The sequence below is a fragment of the Bison bison genome, unplaced genomic scaffold (genome assembly GCF_000754665.1).
Source record: "Bison bison bison isolate TAMUID 2011002044 unplaced genomic scaffold, Bison_UMD1.0 scf7180017864461, whole genome shotgun sequence".
NCBI lineage: Eukaryota > Metazoa > Chordata > Mammalia > Artiodactyla > Bovidae > Bison > Bison bison.
Genome location: NW_011495023.1, coordinates 14,207,382 through 14,224,778, shown reverse-complemented (window position 1 = coordinate 14,224,778; position 17,397 = coordinate 14,207,382). Strand labels below are relative to the sequence as shown.

The 17,397-nt window shown below is 39.3% G+C and overlaps 1 protein-coding gene across 1 annotated transcript in view; it reads left to right on the top strand.

Annotated features, from left to right (window-relative positions):
• ST8SIA6 (ST8 alpha-N-acetyl-neuraminide alpha-2,8-sialyltransferase 6) overlaps positions 1–17,397 on the top strand; it is a 165,418-nt gene that overhangs the window by 110,598 nt on the left and 37,423 nt on the right. The window contains exon 5 of the mRNA XM_010860071.1: positions 5,652–5,738. Coding sequence (XP_010858373.1) covers positions 5,652–5,738 — 87 coding nt within the window. The remainder of the gene's footprint in view (positions 1–5,651; positions 5,739–17,397) is intronic.

Below are 17,397 nucleotides of genomic sequence, written 5' to 3'. Positions count from 1 at the left end.
GAGGGATCAAACTCGTGTCTCCTGTGTCTCCTGTATTGGCAGGCAGATTCTTTACCACTGCACTACCTGAGAAGCCCAAATTGTTACCCGCAAATAATTCTGATAAATATCACCATGAATAGCTTTCTGTTCATGGTCTACTTTCTGTCTTTTTCATTCTTGCTCTGTGCTTCAGGAGGCTGACTTCCTTGTAGTACCTTAGTTGGATTCTCATAATTTTTAGCTTCTGATTAGGGCCACTTTCTAGAAGTCTTTGGTAGGAGAGTGAAAAACGAGGAGAGATAAAGTCAGGGGCACGTATTTCCAGGATTCCCCTCTATGGCCCTAGTTTAGGTAAGACTTCATTCTTTGCCTAAGGCCATCTCTCCTGTCCTGTGGCCTCTTCTATACCTCTTCTATAGTTATAGCTCCTTCTGAGTGGTGTGTGAACATAGAGCGGTCACAGCTTTCCTCCTCTATCTCTCTTGTCACCTAAGTATGCTTCACCAGTCCATGTAGGCTTTTCTCTACCATGTCCCCTACCCTTGTAAACAGACACCCCTTTCCCTCTTGTTTGGCTAAAGTTAGTCACTGTTTGCAGTATTTCCTAACATGTGTCTTAAACATGTAATTACTATCAAAACCCCAAAAGTTAATGGTTCAGGATAGAGAAAGTATTCTTTAAAATAAGCTTCTGACTTTTTCAACTGTGGCAATTTGGAGATTTCACTGACGCTGTGGAAGAACTTAAGCATCTTCAGGAATTCATTCCTAAAACTGGTTGTCAAAAATTTAACTTGTGTGAGGGACACTAAACAGTATGCAGAGAATAAAGGTTTGAGATCTCTTTCTCCTATGCCAGTGATAATGACCACAGCATTATAATTAAAAGTTACTATCTTGCTGAGTTAAAAATGATGCAAATTGAATTCTCCCACCTTCAGTGAATGAACTGTTGGTAGGTCAGTACTGTGCATAGCTCAGTTCAATCTGCTACATGCTTCTCTTTTTTAGCTGTCACACATTCATCAGCCATTCCTTAAAAAGTATTTCCCTGTGGAAATGATTGACCGTGTTGACTGAAAATCTTATACCACCATATTGACTTGCAGAATTTATTTTTATGTAGGCCTGAGCTCTTCAGGGGTTTTGTAGAAACTAACTACAAAAGATGTTTGATCTACATAGAATACCATGTAGAAGCTTACTGACTTAATATTATTGGAGTGTCTTCATCCATTTCAATAGACAGAAAAATTGACTTTCACCATGAAGAGATATTATTGGAAACTAAATTGGTATCTCAACTGCTTAAGTAGGATTGATAGATGAATATCCTAAGATAAGGTCTGGGTACCTAATAAGTATCCAATAGATATTTAATGGTTAAGTTAACTAACCACTGTTGTCGTTCAGTTGCCCAGTCGTGTCCAACTCTTTGCGACCTCATGGACTGCAGCATGCCAAACCTCCCTGTCCCTCAACATCTCCCCAAGTCTGCCCAAGTTCATGTCCATCAGTGATCCCATCCAGCCATCTTATCCTCTGACACCCTCTTCTCCTTCTGCCCTTAATCTTTCCTAGTGTCAGGGACTTTTCCAATGAGTCAGCTCTTCACATCAGATGACCAAAATACTAATTAACTAACCAAAATATAATTAACCATAAATTATACCTTTTGAAAAGCTCTATTTATATCTTTTTTAAAAAAGATTTAGTGTATTTATTTGGCTGTGTTGTCTTGGTTGCGGCACACAGAATCTTTGATCTCCATTGCAGCAGTGTTGCAGCGACCCCATGGACTGTTGCCCTCCAGGCTCCTCTATCCATGGAGTTTTCCAGGCAAGAATACTGGAATGAGTTGCCATTCCCTTCTCCAGGGCATCTTCCTGACCCAGGGATCAAACCACATCTCCTGTGTTGCAGGTGGATTCTTTACCACTGAGCCACTGGGGAAGCCCATACCCCATTTATAGTTAATATAAAACAGTGTCTTTTCTGTGTTGCTGTACAGAGTCCTGTGCTGTACAACAGATCCTTGTAGCTTATTTATTTTATACACAGTAGTTTGTACCTCTTAATTCCCTACTCCTGTCTTGTCCGTCCCTACTGGTAACCACTAGTTTGTTCTCTGTATCTGTGAATCTGTTTCTTTTTCATTATATTCACTGTTTTTTTTCTTTTTTTCGATTTCACCTGTAAGTATATCATACAATATTTGTCTTAGAAAATATTGAAAAATTTAATATTACATTTACTTAGTATCATTGTGTATGTTATTTATAATCTACATCTCATTTTGAATGTTATTAATAATAACTTAAATAGACGTTATTTATTCTTTTGAAAATAACTTGCTGCATTATTTAGTATGATTTATTGTATGTCTTGGTACCAGAAAATACTTCTGATGGGATTAATTTTCAGTTTCATTATGAAAATAGATGAGATGCAGCATGATATATTAGAAAGAGAGCCAGACTGTGAATCAAAAGATGTGACTCTAATTCTTAGCTCATCTGATTATAATACAACATTGAGTAAGCTGTTCATCTCAGAACTTTTAGTTTTGTCATCCATAATGGGGGTGACATCATAGGTAGCTGCCTCTCACAGTTGTGGGGTAAAGGCTGTATACCTTGCAACTGAAAACCAACTATAAATGTAAATTTGCAGAAAGTGTGATTTAGAGCTCAACACAAAAGTTTTTTTTTAAGATTTATTTATTTTATTTTTTGACTGTACTGCATCTTCGTTTCTGCATAGACTTTCTCTATTTGCAGTGAGCAGGGTCTACTCTTTGTTGCAGTTCTTCAGCTTCTCATTACAAAGGCCTCTCCTGTTGTGGAGCACGACTCTAGGGTGTGTGGGCTTCAGTAGTTGCAGCTCTCAGCTCTCAGAAGTTGAGCACAGACTCAAGAGTTGCAATACGAGAGCTCAGTAGTTGCTGTTCCTGGGCTCTGGAGTGCTGGCTCCGTAGTTGTAATGCATGGGCTTAATTGCTCTGAGGCATGTGGGATCTTCCTGGACCAGGGATCAAACCAGTGTCCCTTGCACTGTAAGGTGGATTCCTAACCACACTGGACCACCAGGGAAGCCCAACAGAAAACTATTACAGAGGCACATTTATTTCACAAATTAGCCCACACTTGTGACACTTATGTGTTCTTTCCTTCTCTAGCCGTGCTCCCTGCTTATGAATCATGATAGTACAGTGGTGATCTTAATTTTCCAAAAAAGCTGATTGGGGATTTATTTTTTTAGTAGAAAAGGGCAAGCACGTAGGGGGAAAACTCCCTTCAGCTCCCTTCAATTTCTTATTCTCTGATCTTCCCCTTTATAATATCAGAGGATAATGCTTCCTTTCTAGATTGGACATAAAAAGAGATTCTTTGAACATAGCAACCCCAGGTAGCTCGAGTGTTGTCTTCTGATTGTAAAATGACCAGGAGTATTTCTACTTTAATAGAAGATAGGTCTGCTATAATGTATTCAACTTGGTTTTAAATATTAGGGACTATAGAGACTTCCTTAGTGGTTCAGTGGTTAAGACCTCACCTTCCAGTGCAGGGAGTGCCGGTTTGATCTCTGGTTGGGGAGCTAAGAGTCCACAAGTCTCAGGGCCAAAAAAAAAAAAAACAAAAACATAAAACAGAAGGAATATTGTAACAAATTCAATAAAGATTTTTTTAAATGGTCCACATCAAAAAATCTTAAAAATACAAAATAAAATTAAAAAAGAAACAGAAGAAAAAAAAAAGAAAGAAAAACTCTTAAAAATAAATAAATATCAAGGACTTTAAAGTCAAAAGCCCTTCTAGGCAGCTAACTTACTGGCAAAATTAGATACATTATGATTAACATCTTTCAATATTAAGTTAAATTGGAGCCAGCTACAATTTATTGGAGGATATATCTCATGAAAACAAAACATTTTAAAGACTATGTATTTTACAGTACACCTTTATTCTGATTGGAAATGAATGAGAATTTTAATGTTCTAGACTAAACTTAGATATGAAATTGCCCTGCCCTGGTAGCTCAGTGTCTGCCTGCAATGCAGGAGATTTGGGTTTGATCCCTGGGTTGGGAAGATACCCTGGAGAAGTAACCCACTCCAGTATTCTTGCCTGGGAAATCCCATGGACAGAGGAGCCTGGAGGGCTATAACCCATGGGGTTACAAGAGTCAGACGTGACTTAGTGACTAAACAACTACAACTTTTAGATAACTGTCACCATATGGAGGCAGGCTACTCCTCACTCCAGCAGGGACGTGCCACATCTAGACAAAGCTATGAGGCTAAAGTATAGGTTTCTCAAGTTCCTTGGTGACAAGTCTTGGGGCCCAGGGAGGGTAAGATAAAATGAAGCCTGAATGCAAGTAAAACTTTTTTTAAGAGATTGTTTAAACAATATGAAGCATTTTTAAAGTGTTTATTGAATTTGGTACACTATTGCTGCTATTTTATACTGTGGTTTTTTTGACTGCAAGGTATATGGGGTCTTAGTTCCCTGACCAGGAATTAAACTCTCATTCCCTGCATTGGAAGGCAAGGTCTTAACTACTGGACCACTGAGGGAGTCCCTAAAACTATTTTAATCTCTTCTATAGTAGCTCTTTGCTTTGCTTTTCCTTTAGTATTTAGCAAAGTCTTTTAAGATTTTCAACCTTTCTTCAGTGGGAACCAAGAGAAAACATCTTTGATTAATCTTGGTGACAACTTGGACAAGAGAAATACCCAAAAAGCAGGTAAATTTCAAGGGCAAAGGAGTTACTTGGTTGACTACCTTCCAGACCTCTAATAAATATGCCTTTTAGAGGTAAAGTTTGGAGGGAATGCATTGTACTGTGTGGTGGCAGGGAAGATATTTTCCTGACAAGATTCTTTACTGCCTTCCGCACCTACTTACCAACATCTACTCCATCTCTTTATTGCAAAACCTTGATCATAGCTGGCAATTAAGGACTATGATATTAATTGAAAGGAAATTTAAGGGTGTTTTTTTTCACTCAAAAGGACATATGCATTTTAACTGATAACCCTTAAAGACTAGAGGCTATTTTATGATTAAAGGAGTTATTAATTAACAATGAAATTTCAGATGGAGGGAGGTCTACCAGGGACTAGGAACTGACCATACTGTACAATTGTGCCTGTAGATTTTTTATGCCTAATATACATCTCTTTTAACCTGTCCTAATCTGTTTTTTAAATGTTCTGTTCAAGATCAAAGGTTAAGATGATTATTTTGGGGAAATGTTTTCCTTATATCCCAAGGGAAATCTATCAACTTAGAATCTGAAAAAGATGATAAACTTTATATTTATGGTAAATGTCTATGAAAATATATGTATTTTTTAATGAAAAGCTAAGGTGAAATAGCCATAAGATATGTGTGTGAATTGATGTGCTGTCGGTTGGTTTGTAATACTAAACTTGACTTACGATGCATGCAAATTACACATTCCTTGATCAACATAGTAATTATTTGTGAATTGCATGCTCCTAGATGTCTTGACATGAGTATGAGGTTTCTATATCACCTTATTTAAGAAAAGATTTAGAGGGCTAGAATGAGTAGATTATAAATGTCATTTGATGACTTATATATTCATTTATCAACAAGTGAGATATTTATTTTGTAATTTCATTGACATTTGACTTTTAGGTATTCAGAGGATGAGTATCTTCAGATTATCACAAATATCCAGAGCTGTCCATGGAAACGACAAGTAGAAGAATATGAGAATTTTAGGTAAAAAGTTTTTCCATAAGTAATATGAATTTTAAAACGTTCTGTACATTTTCTCTGTGGATAGAATAAGTGATGTGTTGGGGTTTTTTGTTGCTTGTTTTTTAGTTTTACTTTTGGCTGTTTTGGGTCTTCATTGCTATGCATGGACTTTGTCTACAGTGAGTGGGAGCTATTCTCTGGTTGTGATGCTTGGGCTTCTCATGGCAGTGGCTTCCCTTTCTGTGGAGCGTGGGCTCAGTACCTGTGGCTCCCAGGCTCTAGAGCACAGGCTTAGCAGTTGTGGAGCACAGGCTCATTTGTGCTGCCACTTGTGTGATCTTCCTGGACCAGGGGTTGAGCCTGTGTCCCCTGCTTTGGCAGGTGGATTTCTAACAACTGAACCACCAGGAAAGGCCCATAATGTGTTGTTAAAAAGAAAAGTAGAAGAAGCCAACTGACAATCAAGAACATTTCCTTCTAAGAGTCTCTCATGAGACACAGGCCCTCTAACCCCATCTTATACATAGAAATTTGTATTTGTAATTATGTTGCTGATGTAATTACAAAAATCTCAAGTTCAAAGAGAAAGTTTTTGCTGTACTTTTTATTATTTTAGATGATTTTGCTGCTTCTTTGTACTGTTTGTATTTGACATTTATTTATTTATCTTGTAAGGAATTTTGGAAAACAGAGAAAAAAAATCATCTATGGTCCCATCACTATAGAACAAAAGCCATGTTCCTTTCGGCATATTCCTTTCCAGTTTTTCTCATTAGTTTTTTAATCTCAGCAACATTCAGAAATATGAGATGCTCCAGGTAATAACCAGGGAAGTACTGTCAACCTGACAGGACCAGGCTATCAGTGGGTGATTACAGAGCTGTCTGTGCTGGCATCACTTGAAGCCTACCCAGACAGAATAAATTATATCAAAACAATATCCTATGGTGGGGGTTGCCTGGGTACTTCTCTGGCACCCCTTCCTCCTCTTAAAGCTGCTCATAGGGTGAAGCCAAGCCAGGTATTGCTGTGTCTGCCTGGGCTACATCGCTCTGCTTTTCTTTGCTTCGCATCAGCACAGATTTTGTCTTGTGCCAAGTTATGACAATTCAGAAATATGTTCTTATCTTTACTAGTTCCTGTTTTATTGGGTTGGCCAAAAAGTTCATTCAGGTTTTCCTGTGACATCTTATGGAAAAACCAGAACAAACTTTTTTTTTGCCAGCCCAATACTTTAAGTATCAAACTCTTAATAAAGAGACTTGGTTTCCCCCTGAGATTCTCTAAAAAATATGTGCTGCTCACTTCTCTTTGGGGTGGGGAGGCAGCTCTCCTGCTTGTAGGGTCCTTCAGTCAGTATATACTGGAGTCACTAGATCAGCTACCTTTGATTCTGGTGCTAATTGAAGATGGCTTCTGGGTAACTTCCATTGGGTGAATGAGAAACTTCTTGATTGACTCAAAGCCGAAAAGGAACATCTTTCTTTCACTGAGTAGACACAGGGTTGTCATAACTTCCTGGAGGATTCCATTGTCTTTCCTAACTAGCATTTAAGAGTGCGGGATTCCTGTTTAACTATTTAATCTCCAGGACATTTGATGCTACATTGTCCACTATAGTCAGAAAGTGCCCCCTCAAAAGTCAAATTGGAAACCGAATGTCCAGTGAGATGGTAGAGCTTTTGGAAGGTAGGAGGTGATTGGGTTATGAGGGCGGACACAGCAAGAAGACAGCTGCCTAAGAACCCTGAAGTGGTTTCTCACCAGACTCTGAATTGGTCAGCACTGTGATTTTGGACTCCCAACCTCCAGAGCTGTGAGAATAAATTGCTGTTGTTTATAAGCCACCTGGTCTATAGCATTCTGTTATAGCAGCTTAAATGAACTTGGACACAGTCCTACTGAAGTCTAGATTTGAAAGATTCTTGTGGCAGGAAGATCAGATAGAAACTGCACAGGCAATTGTAACCTGGTTGATCAGTGTCAGTGAGTAGCAGAAGAGTCTGGTTTTGAGAGATGTTTCTACAAGTGCAGAGTAGGCAAAAAGAGAGAGAGATTGAACGATTGAGGATCAATCCCAGATAATTAGCTGGAAGTACTAGATGAGTAGTGACATTGACAGTTAATATAGGGGTAAAGGAACTTCCACTTCTGGCTGTAAAGTTGATTTAGAGCAAACCTCCTGAGAATAATACAAGCAAAACAAAGCATACTAAACACCCCACTGAGGCAACGGCGAACTCCCAAGGCAGGGGGAATTTCTAGGACAAAGATCCAGAAGAGAGAAGCTGAAGGAGAAGAGACCTGCCTTTGAAGCTACTTTTCCTCACAAGGAACTTGCTGGTTGCAAAAGCAAAAGCATGGGGGAGAGGCAGAAACATTGAGCAGTGCTTCCAGCAAACCCTAGAGAAGACCAGTTTTCTTCACAGCTGAAGCTCGGTTGAAGTTATTTCCATCCTCACTTGGACTTAGATCTGCTATTAGCCTAGATGGATGATAAAAACAAAATAATCCTGGGGCATAATTTAATCCAGTGGTCTTCAACCTTTTTGGCACCAGGGATTGATTTTTGTGGAAGACAATTTTCCACAGACTAGGATGCGGGGCTGGTTTCAGGATGATTCAAGTGCATTGCATTTATTGTGCACTTTATTTCTATTATTATTACATTGTAATATATAATGAAATAACTATACAATTGTCACTTACCACTCACTTATCAGTGAGGTGTTGATGTGAGTCTGCAAGAAGCTGATTTATTATGGTCTCTGTGCAAACATCTCTGCTAATGATAATCTGCATTTGCAGCCGCTCCCCGGCACTAGCATCACTGAGTCAACTCCACCTCAGATCACCAGGCATTAGATTCTCATATGGAGTGGACAACCTATATCTCTCCCATGGCAAGTTCTTAGTAGGGTTCGTCCCCCTAAGAGAATCTAATGCCACTGCTGATCTAACATGAGGCAGAGCTCAGGCAGTAATGTGAGGGATGGGGAGCAGTTGTAAATACAGATGAGGCTTCATTCGCTCACCCACTGTTCACCTCCTCCTGTGTGGCCCAGTTCCTAACAGGCCATAGACCAGTCCTTGGGACTCCTGATTTAATTCATTGAGGGCCTCAGTTGGAACAAAATGATTGAAGAAGGACCAGTGTATTCTCTCTTAAGGAGAAGACTCATCTTCTCCTTCTCCATTAGCCTTGAGACTCCTGCTGGGACATACACCATTGGCTCCCTTAGTTCCTAGGCTTTGGGTATGGACTGAAACTACACCACTGGTTTCCTGAACCTCCAACTTGCAGCCAGCCTATCGTGGGACTTCTCAGTCTCCATAATCATGTGAGCCAATCCCTCATAATAAACATTCTTTCTACATATCTATAGAAGAAAAATAATCTACTCTAGAAGAAGATAACCTCATTATGAGCCTTGAATGATCCCTGCCAGTTGTTACTCACAACGTTTAGCTCAGTTGAAAAGAGATTTCTTGGGACTGCCTGTTGGTGCAGTGGTTAAGACTCTGCATTTCTATTTCAGGGGGCATAGGTCTGATCCCTGGCCAGAGAACTAAGACTCCGAATGCCTCATGGGCCAGCTCAAAAGAAACTTTCTTTTAATTTAAAAAATAATTCTTTTTAAAGGTTTTTCCTTCTTTTCTGTGTGTATGTGTGTGTGTGTGTGTGTGTGTGCATGCACACTAAAAATCAAGAATCTCTTCGAATCCAAAGCTGTATTAAAGAAACTGGTACAAATGATGATGGATAGACACTGTATAGCTGGATGGTATGCAGATAGACCGGCCATTTTCCCCTTAGAACTGTCTCAGTGTAAAAAGTGCATCCATAACCATGATGGTTACCTAGTGGTCTATCTATCTTTCAGGGCCAATTTAAGTAAACATCTGGGACTATAATACTAACTGTTTGTTGTCACTCAAGAGAACAGTCATGGTGACATTTATTTATTTATTTGACTATTTATTATATCAAAATGTTCTTTTTATGGGCATATTTGTAAACTAAATTATATAAACCCTCAACAGAAATCTGTGCCATTAAATTATAATAAACCATTCATTTTCCTCAATTTTTACTGATATAGCTTGCCAAATCTGGAGAGTTTCTGGCTTATTTATAAAGCTGGCATTATAGAAATGTCCCCTATTATTTTAGTTGTCAAGTGGCTAAATTCTTTTCTATTTTATTTATTTATAGCAATTTTACCAAATTGAAGAAAAGTGAAAGGTGGTAATATTCTTTTAGCAAGAATAACAAAAGTTACACTAAACTGTGAAAAATATGAGCAAGTGAATACATTCTAAATCCAGCTGTAGCCTGATTGTTGAAACTCCCAAAAGTTGACACCTAGGAGCTATTGAAGATTATGGGATTTTTGTGGTCACAGGATCTCAAAATCAGAGAGCTTTTATAAGTGTTTCTAAAATGAATGTGCTACTTTGCTACTTGCTAGTAGAGGGCATGTATTTTATTTATCAATAAATATTTGTTTTCGGTTTACTATGTCAAAGAACAGGCTTAAGCCTGATACAGTGTCAGGCACAAAGTAGAACCTTAATAAATATGTATTAAATAAATGGATGCATGAAAACAAACAAGAAGATATAAGGTTTTCTTACTGACTTCAAGGAAATTGTAAACCATTTGGAGAGACAAGAAATAAAAGTGAATGTATGTGCTCAGGTGCTCAGCCATGTCTGACTCTTTTTGACCCCATGGGCTATAGCCTATCAGGCTCCCCCTGTCCATGGGATTTCCCAGGCAAGAATACTGGGGTAGACTGCAATTTCCTACTACAGGGAGTCTTCCTGCTCTACGGATTGAACCCAAGTCTCCTGCATTGCAGGCAGATTCCTTACCAGCGTACCATCTGAGAAACCCCAACAGTGTGACTCTTTATGATTTTAATGTAAAAATGTGTGGTGTATAGCTAGTGCTAGTGTTAGTCATTCAGTCGTATCCGACTCTTTGTGACTGCATGGACTGTAGCCCATCAGGTTTCTCTGTCTATGGAATTTTCCAGGCAAGAATACTGGAGTTGGTAGGTATTCCCTTCTTCAAGGGTTTTTCCCAACCTAAGAATAGAACCCAGGTCTCTTTCATTGCAGGCAGATTCTTTACCATCTGAGGTACATGGGAAGCCTGAGTGATGTATACAGATACTACAGTAGTAAAGGAAAAAAATACTCAAGAAAAAAGAAAATCTCAGCCCTCTTTTTTCTTCCTTGGCATATAATTTCATTTGCAAACTGTACAAAATTAAGAATGTCAAGGTCTTCCCTGGTGGCTCAGATGGTAGAGTGTGCCTGCAATGCCGGAGACCTAGGTTCGATCCCTGGGTTGGAAAGATCCCCTGGAGAAGGAAATGGCAACCCACTCCAGTATTCTTGCCTCGAGAATCCCATGGACAGAAGAGCCTGGTGGGCTATAGTCTGTGGGCTCACAAAGAGTCAGACATGACTGAACAATTAACACTTCCACTTTCAAGAATGTCAAGCTGTCTGCCTTCTGCTTTTAAAATTTATTAATTTTCATATTACAATTATTTCCCCCAAGCATAAGTTGGTACATGTATGATTTGCATAAAATTTAACCTGGATTTCAGTTTAAGAAATTATAGATGGTTTCCAATTTACAATGATTCAACATAACAATTTTTTGATTTTATGATAGTGCACATTCAATATGCATCCATTAAAGACAACTTCACATTTTGAATTTTGGTCTTTTCCGAGGTGTCTGAGGACAGAGGGAACAAAACCTTCCCACTGCACTGAGAAGGTATCTTGAAATTGAAGATTGAGGCAGGTAGCTCCATATAATCAGTGGATCCATTTATTATGTGGTAACTTACTTACAGAGTAGAATCAGGTGGATGGTGACCAGAGCTGTACTTCACATCTCGAGGGGCCTTTGTGACAATTGTATAGTTAACTTAGGGTGTGGGGGAATGCGCTTGCAGGCAGTGGGTGCATTCCTAAGTCAAGATTTATGATGGAGAGCTAATCTCATGCTGCTGCTAAGTTGCTTCAGTCATGTCTGACTCTGTGTGACCCCATAGAAGGCAGCCCACCAGGCTCCCCCGTCCCTGGGATTCTCCAGGCAAGAACACTGGAGTGGGTTGCCATTTCCTTCTCCAGTGCATGAAAGTGAAAAGTGAAAGTGAAGTCGCTTAGTCGTGTCCAACTCTTAGCGACCCCATGGACCGCAGCCTACCAGGCTCCTCCTCCATGGGATTTTCCAGGCAAGAATACTGGGAGCCAGGAATATATCAGCAAAGGTCTTTATCAAGAGACGCAGATTTGATCGCTGGGTTGGAAGATCACACAGAGTAGGACATTGCAATCCATTCTAGTATTCTTCCCTGGTAGCTCAGCTGGTAAATAATTTGCCTGCAATGGAGGAGATCCCAGTTCAATTCCTGGGTCCAGAAGATATGCTGGAGACCCTAGGGATAGGCTGCCCACTCCAGTATTCTTGGGCTTCCCTGGTGGCTCAGCTGGTGCAGAATCCCCCTGAAATGTGGGAGACCTGGGTTTGATCCCTGGGTTGGAAAATCCCTTGGAGAAGGGAACGGCTACCCCCTCCAGTATTCTGGCCTGGAAATTCCATGGACTGTATAGTTCATGGGGCTGCAAACAGTTGGACACGACTGAGTGACTTTAACTTTCACTAGTATTCTTGCCTGGAAAATTCCATGGATGGAGGAACCTGGCAGGCAACAGTCCATGAGGCCACAAAGGGTTGGACATGACTGAGTGACTGAGCACAGCATCCTTTTAATGATTAACTTGTAGCAAAAGCAATAGAATACAAATATTAAAGTAAAATAAACAGATCCAATATGGAGTCAGATGTGCTCCTCCCTGTGACAGTAACATTGAAATACTTACATGTTTTGAAATACTCCCCACTCCTTGTTCTCTACTTCCTCTACTTCACCCCTGAAAACTATTTTGTGAAGCTCTGGGAAACAGGTTTTATCCTAGCAAAAGATTTTTGAGCTTCAATAATCAGTCAGATTCCCTAGGTAACTTGCACGATAATTACTGCATTAGCTTTCAGGAATCGTTTTCTAACTTAAAAGAACTGTGTTCATTTGTGTAATCAATTACAAAAAGCTAACAGGTACACAAGCAACAGTGCTGAATTTTCATTTTACTTTTGCTTCCCCACCCCCCCCAGAAATCATCATATGATTATTTTGGTTTTGGTTTCCTTTGGATCCTCTAATACCACTTAATTTCTTTAGACATTGCTGTTTCATAGACATGAGCTTGAATCCAAAAAATGACTGAATATTATCAATCACATATATACTGAAAACTTAGTGGCAGAAAATGGTGCTATTAGAAAAATGCATGTGTTTAAGATTCATGCAAATGAGATGCCTTTCAAATTACTTGTAAAACAGGTATTTTGTGCTTGATTACTTTGTTATAGATAACTATTACATGGTAGCAATTTTATTAAATTATCCCCTCAGGTTTGGTTAGATTAAAATTTTGTGAACATAACTTTGTCTTTCTCTGTGTTGACTATATAAGAAAAGATTTCATTGCTGTCTCAGATTCATTGATATCTCTAAAATAACAGCCAGGGTGTTGCTTTCATTTTTATTTGGACTCCATTGAAAAAGTACAGTGTTAAACCAAAGAAATGTATAAACTACATATCACATATGCTAATTTTTATGTATTTTTGGTTGCACTGTGTGGGTTGTGGGATCTTAGTTCCCCAACCAGGAATTAACCCAGGCCAGTGGCAGTGAAAGTGCTGAGTCCCAACCACTAGACCATCGGGGAATCCCTTCATATATGTTAATTTTTTTACTACATGATGCTTACATATTTGAAATGGTGCCATTTCATGATTTATCTCTGTGAAAGGGCATAAATACTGCAAATAAACAGATGGATAAGTTAATATTTTTCAAATCATAAAACTGAGCAACCAAACTTACTTGAGACAACAAAGTTTTCAACTATTTTCTGAAATATGACTCCAAAAGCAATAATTGTGGTTTGATTTTGGTTAGTATTTGGTGAATTTATGCTTCTCTCCCCTCCCCCCAGTTAACAGTTAACATTATTATGTCCCAGGTATTTTGTTTTGTAGCATTGATATCTTAGAGAGAAGCAAAAGTCATCTCTATCAGAGGCTTCTTTTGATTATACAAAACCATGTTCACTTTTTCCGAACCTCTGTTCTCTTCCTCCTCATAACCTTTAAATACTTGCTGCTTATGATTCATATAGGGTGACTCTGATGATGGCTCAGAGCAATACATATTTTTAAAAAATTTAAGGTGTTTGCACTTTATGATAGATGTTTTGGGTCAGTTGTCAGATTGAAAAAGCTTCTTTCCCTCATTTCCTCTGCCTTAAGACCATTTTTCAGTGTTAATATCCTGTCATATCATTTTCTATTTTTCATGCCATGCAGTCTGCCTGTGCATTTTGGGAAGCAACAAAACCACACCATGTCATTACACCTGCCGTATTTAATAATAGAAACTGGCTCTTGCACATTTAGGGACTAGTTCCTCCCAGTCTTCAGAATATAGACTTTGCCATAGAAATGCATCAAACCACATGGGATTCATTCATCTTCTAGATTTTATTTCAAAAATGTATTTCCCAAGTTGTACTTTGTATTGACCATATTGCTTTATGCTCCTAGATCAGAGAGCAATATGGTCAATACTGTTGGGCGAGTGTGTAATTTCCTCGGTTCTGTCTCGTCGCAACAAAAATTTGAAGCAATGGACGGACCAGTGTTACAACTCCGTGCAGTTTCCTTGGACAGGCCAGTGTGACAGCTCCGTGTTACATCTCAGTTTTATTTAGGAAGCAAAGAAAAGACATACTTGAGGCATGAGGGCAGGCCGACCCGTGTGAAGACTCGAAGAGAAGAGAAGCACCCAGCCCAGTTTTGGCTCTTTTTATATGTTTTTTTCCTCCTCACCTGAGCCTGCCCTATGTAAATTGGGCTAGCTAGGAGGGCTGTTTGGTACTCACTCTGTTCTCCGACCTTCCTTTGTTCTATTTTCACAGGCTTTTCCCTTCTTTGTCTTTTAGCCACCACCATTTTGGACTCCTTTTCCCTATTTTAACTACCTAAAAATACCAAGTACAACTTGGGAAATACATTTTTGAAATAAAATCTAGAAGATGAATGGATCCCAAATGGTTTGATGCATTTCTATAGCAAAGTCTATATTCTGAAGACTCTGCTCCTTGGAACATTTCATTGGTACATTACATATATTGTTTGTTTGACTGCTTTGGGTCTTGGTTGCAGCATGTGGGATCTTTTGGCTGCAGTGAGTAAGCTTCTTTGTAGTTGAGGTGTGCAGACCTAGTTGCCCTGTGGCATGTGGGATTTTAGTTCCTCGACCAGGGATTGAACCTGTGTCCCCAGCACTGGAATGCAGATTCTTAACTACAGACCACCAGGGAAGTCTCCATTACATTGTTTAAACACTGATGCAATGTCTCTGTATATATATAGATCTTTCTCCAGTGTTTCAGCATTATCTTCTTCACTTCTGAGTTAACATTTCAATGGAGTTCCTGTCCTGTGCTTTGACAGTCAGTCTTTCACATTTTATTTACCCTGGTTTTCTTATATTCTACTCAAGTAGATGAGCTGGTCTTTCATAAAAGTCAAAATATCAGTGTACACATACAAGGGAAAAAGTCATCTGACATGCAGGCAAAATTCGGTCTTTATTCATTCTCTTCCTCAGCCTGAAACCTGTGTTACTCCCATTGTGAACAGAGAATCACGTACCCTCTTAGGTTTTCCTCTGCCTGCAAGTTATAAAGCAGAACTTTAAGTGGGTTGAGGTAAAGCTAAAATTGTGAAGTATGTAAAATGTTCATTTATTGTATATTTCATATATGTATATTTCAAAATGTATTCAACATCTAAGTCTGGGGCAGGTGCCTAGACTTCTCTCCACCCGCCTTTTGGATCTTCTGTAAATTATCCCAGTTCCTTCCTCATTTCTCTCTTGCTTCTGTAGCATGGGATGTCAAGTTTCCATGTTCCCAAATGTTTTCTCCCATATTCTTCCTCAAAACTCCACTTTTTCTGTGCTAGATCATCCCTGCTAAGAGATGTACTAATTCATTTTATGATGTGAATGGTGAATGGTGTGGCTTTTCTGAACACCATACCTCCCATTCTGTATCTAACTGGATTCATTAAGGAGAGTCACCAATATCTGATTTACTAATTCGAAATGTCTAGCCATTGTACCTTCCTATCAGAGAGAGCCAGAAGTTTGAAGGTAAAACTGTGTGATTAGTATCAAGAATTAACCTGAGTCAGGGATGGCCATCAAATTTCCCATCCTAACTTTTAGTGTGATCCCTACCTGATAATCCCACAAACTAACATCAGATCCCCTCCTAGTTGCTGGAGTTTCTCTCTGTATTCTGGGAGGCTAGTTCAAGCTCACAGGTGATTCTGTCGTAATTTAGAAAGAGGCATATTGCTAAAAAGAGATAGTGTTTATTTAAAGCCCTTAATCCTTCTCATCTCTTGGACTAACATGGAATGTTTTCATGCCTTTTGAAGCTCTGCAAATCACTGGAATTCTTAGATCATTGTATTCTTAATTCCAATCAATTTTTTAAGTGTGAAACATGCATTTATTATGAGCCAGTTGATTCTAAAATCATGGTATTTTGACATGCTATCTTTGTTTTAAAACTTGATTTAATTCATTTGTTTGGCTTCATTAGGTCTCAGTTGTAGCACATGGAATCTTTGTTGCATAATGTGGGATCTTTCCTTGTGACACGTGGGTTCAGTTGCCCCACATGGTGTGGGATCCTCATTCCCTGACCAGGCATCTAACCTGCTTCCCCTGCTTTGCAAGGCAGATTCTTAACCGCTGGACCACCAGGGAAATCTGTGACATGGCATCTTGATTTGAGGGCTTTTTTAAAAATAGTTTTATTTATTTATTTTGGCTGTGCTGAGTCTTCATTGCTGTGTGTGAGCTTTCTCTAGCTGCAGCAAGTGAGGGCTGCTCTCTAGTGTCAGTGCATAGGCTTCTCATTGCAGTGGCTTCTCTCGTTGTGGAACACGGGCTCTCTACAGCGCTCGGGCTTCAGATAGTTCACTAGCTCTCCTTTGGATCACTTCAATGGCCTTTACTCTGTTCATCATTCACCATACTGGTACTCTTCTCATCCATCCTCTGTACAATGCCAGGGTGGCTTTTTAAAAAAAATTTTATTGGTGTGTAATAGATTTACAATGTTGTGTTAGTTTCAGGTGTACAGCAAGGTGATTCAATTATACATGTACATATATTCATTCTTTTTCAGATTCTTTACCTATATAAGTTATTACAGATTATTGAATAGAGTTTCCTGTGCTAGAAGTCCTTATTAGTTATCTATTTTGTAGATAGTAGTGTGTATATGTCAGAGAAGGCAATGGCACCCCACTCCAGTACTCTTGCCTGGAAAACCCCATGGACGGAGGAGCCTGGTAGGCTGCAGTCCATGGGGTCTTGAAGAGTTGGACACGACTGAGTGACTTCACTTTCACTTTTCACTTTCATGCATTGGAGAAGGAAATGGCAACCCACTCCAGTGTTCTTGCCTGGAGAATCCCAGGGATGGCGGAACCTGGTGGGCT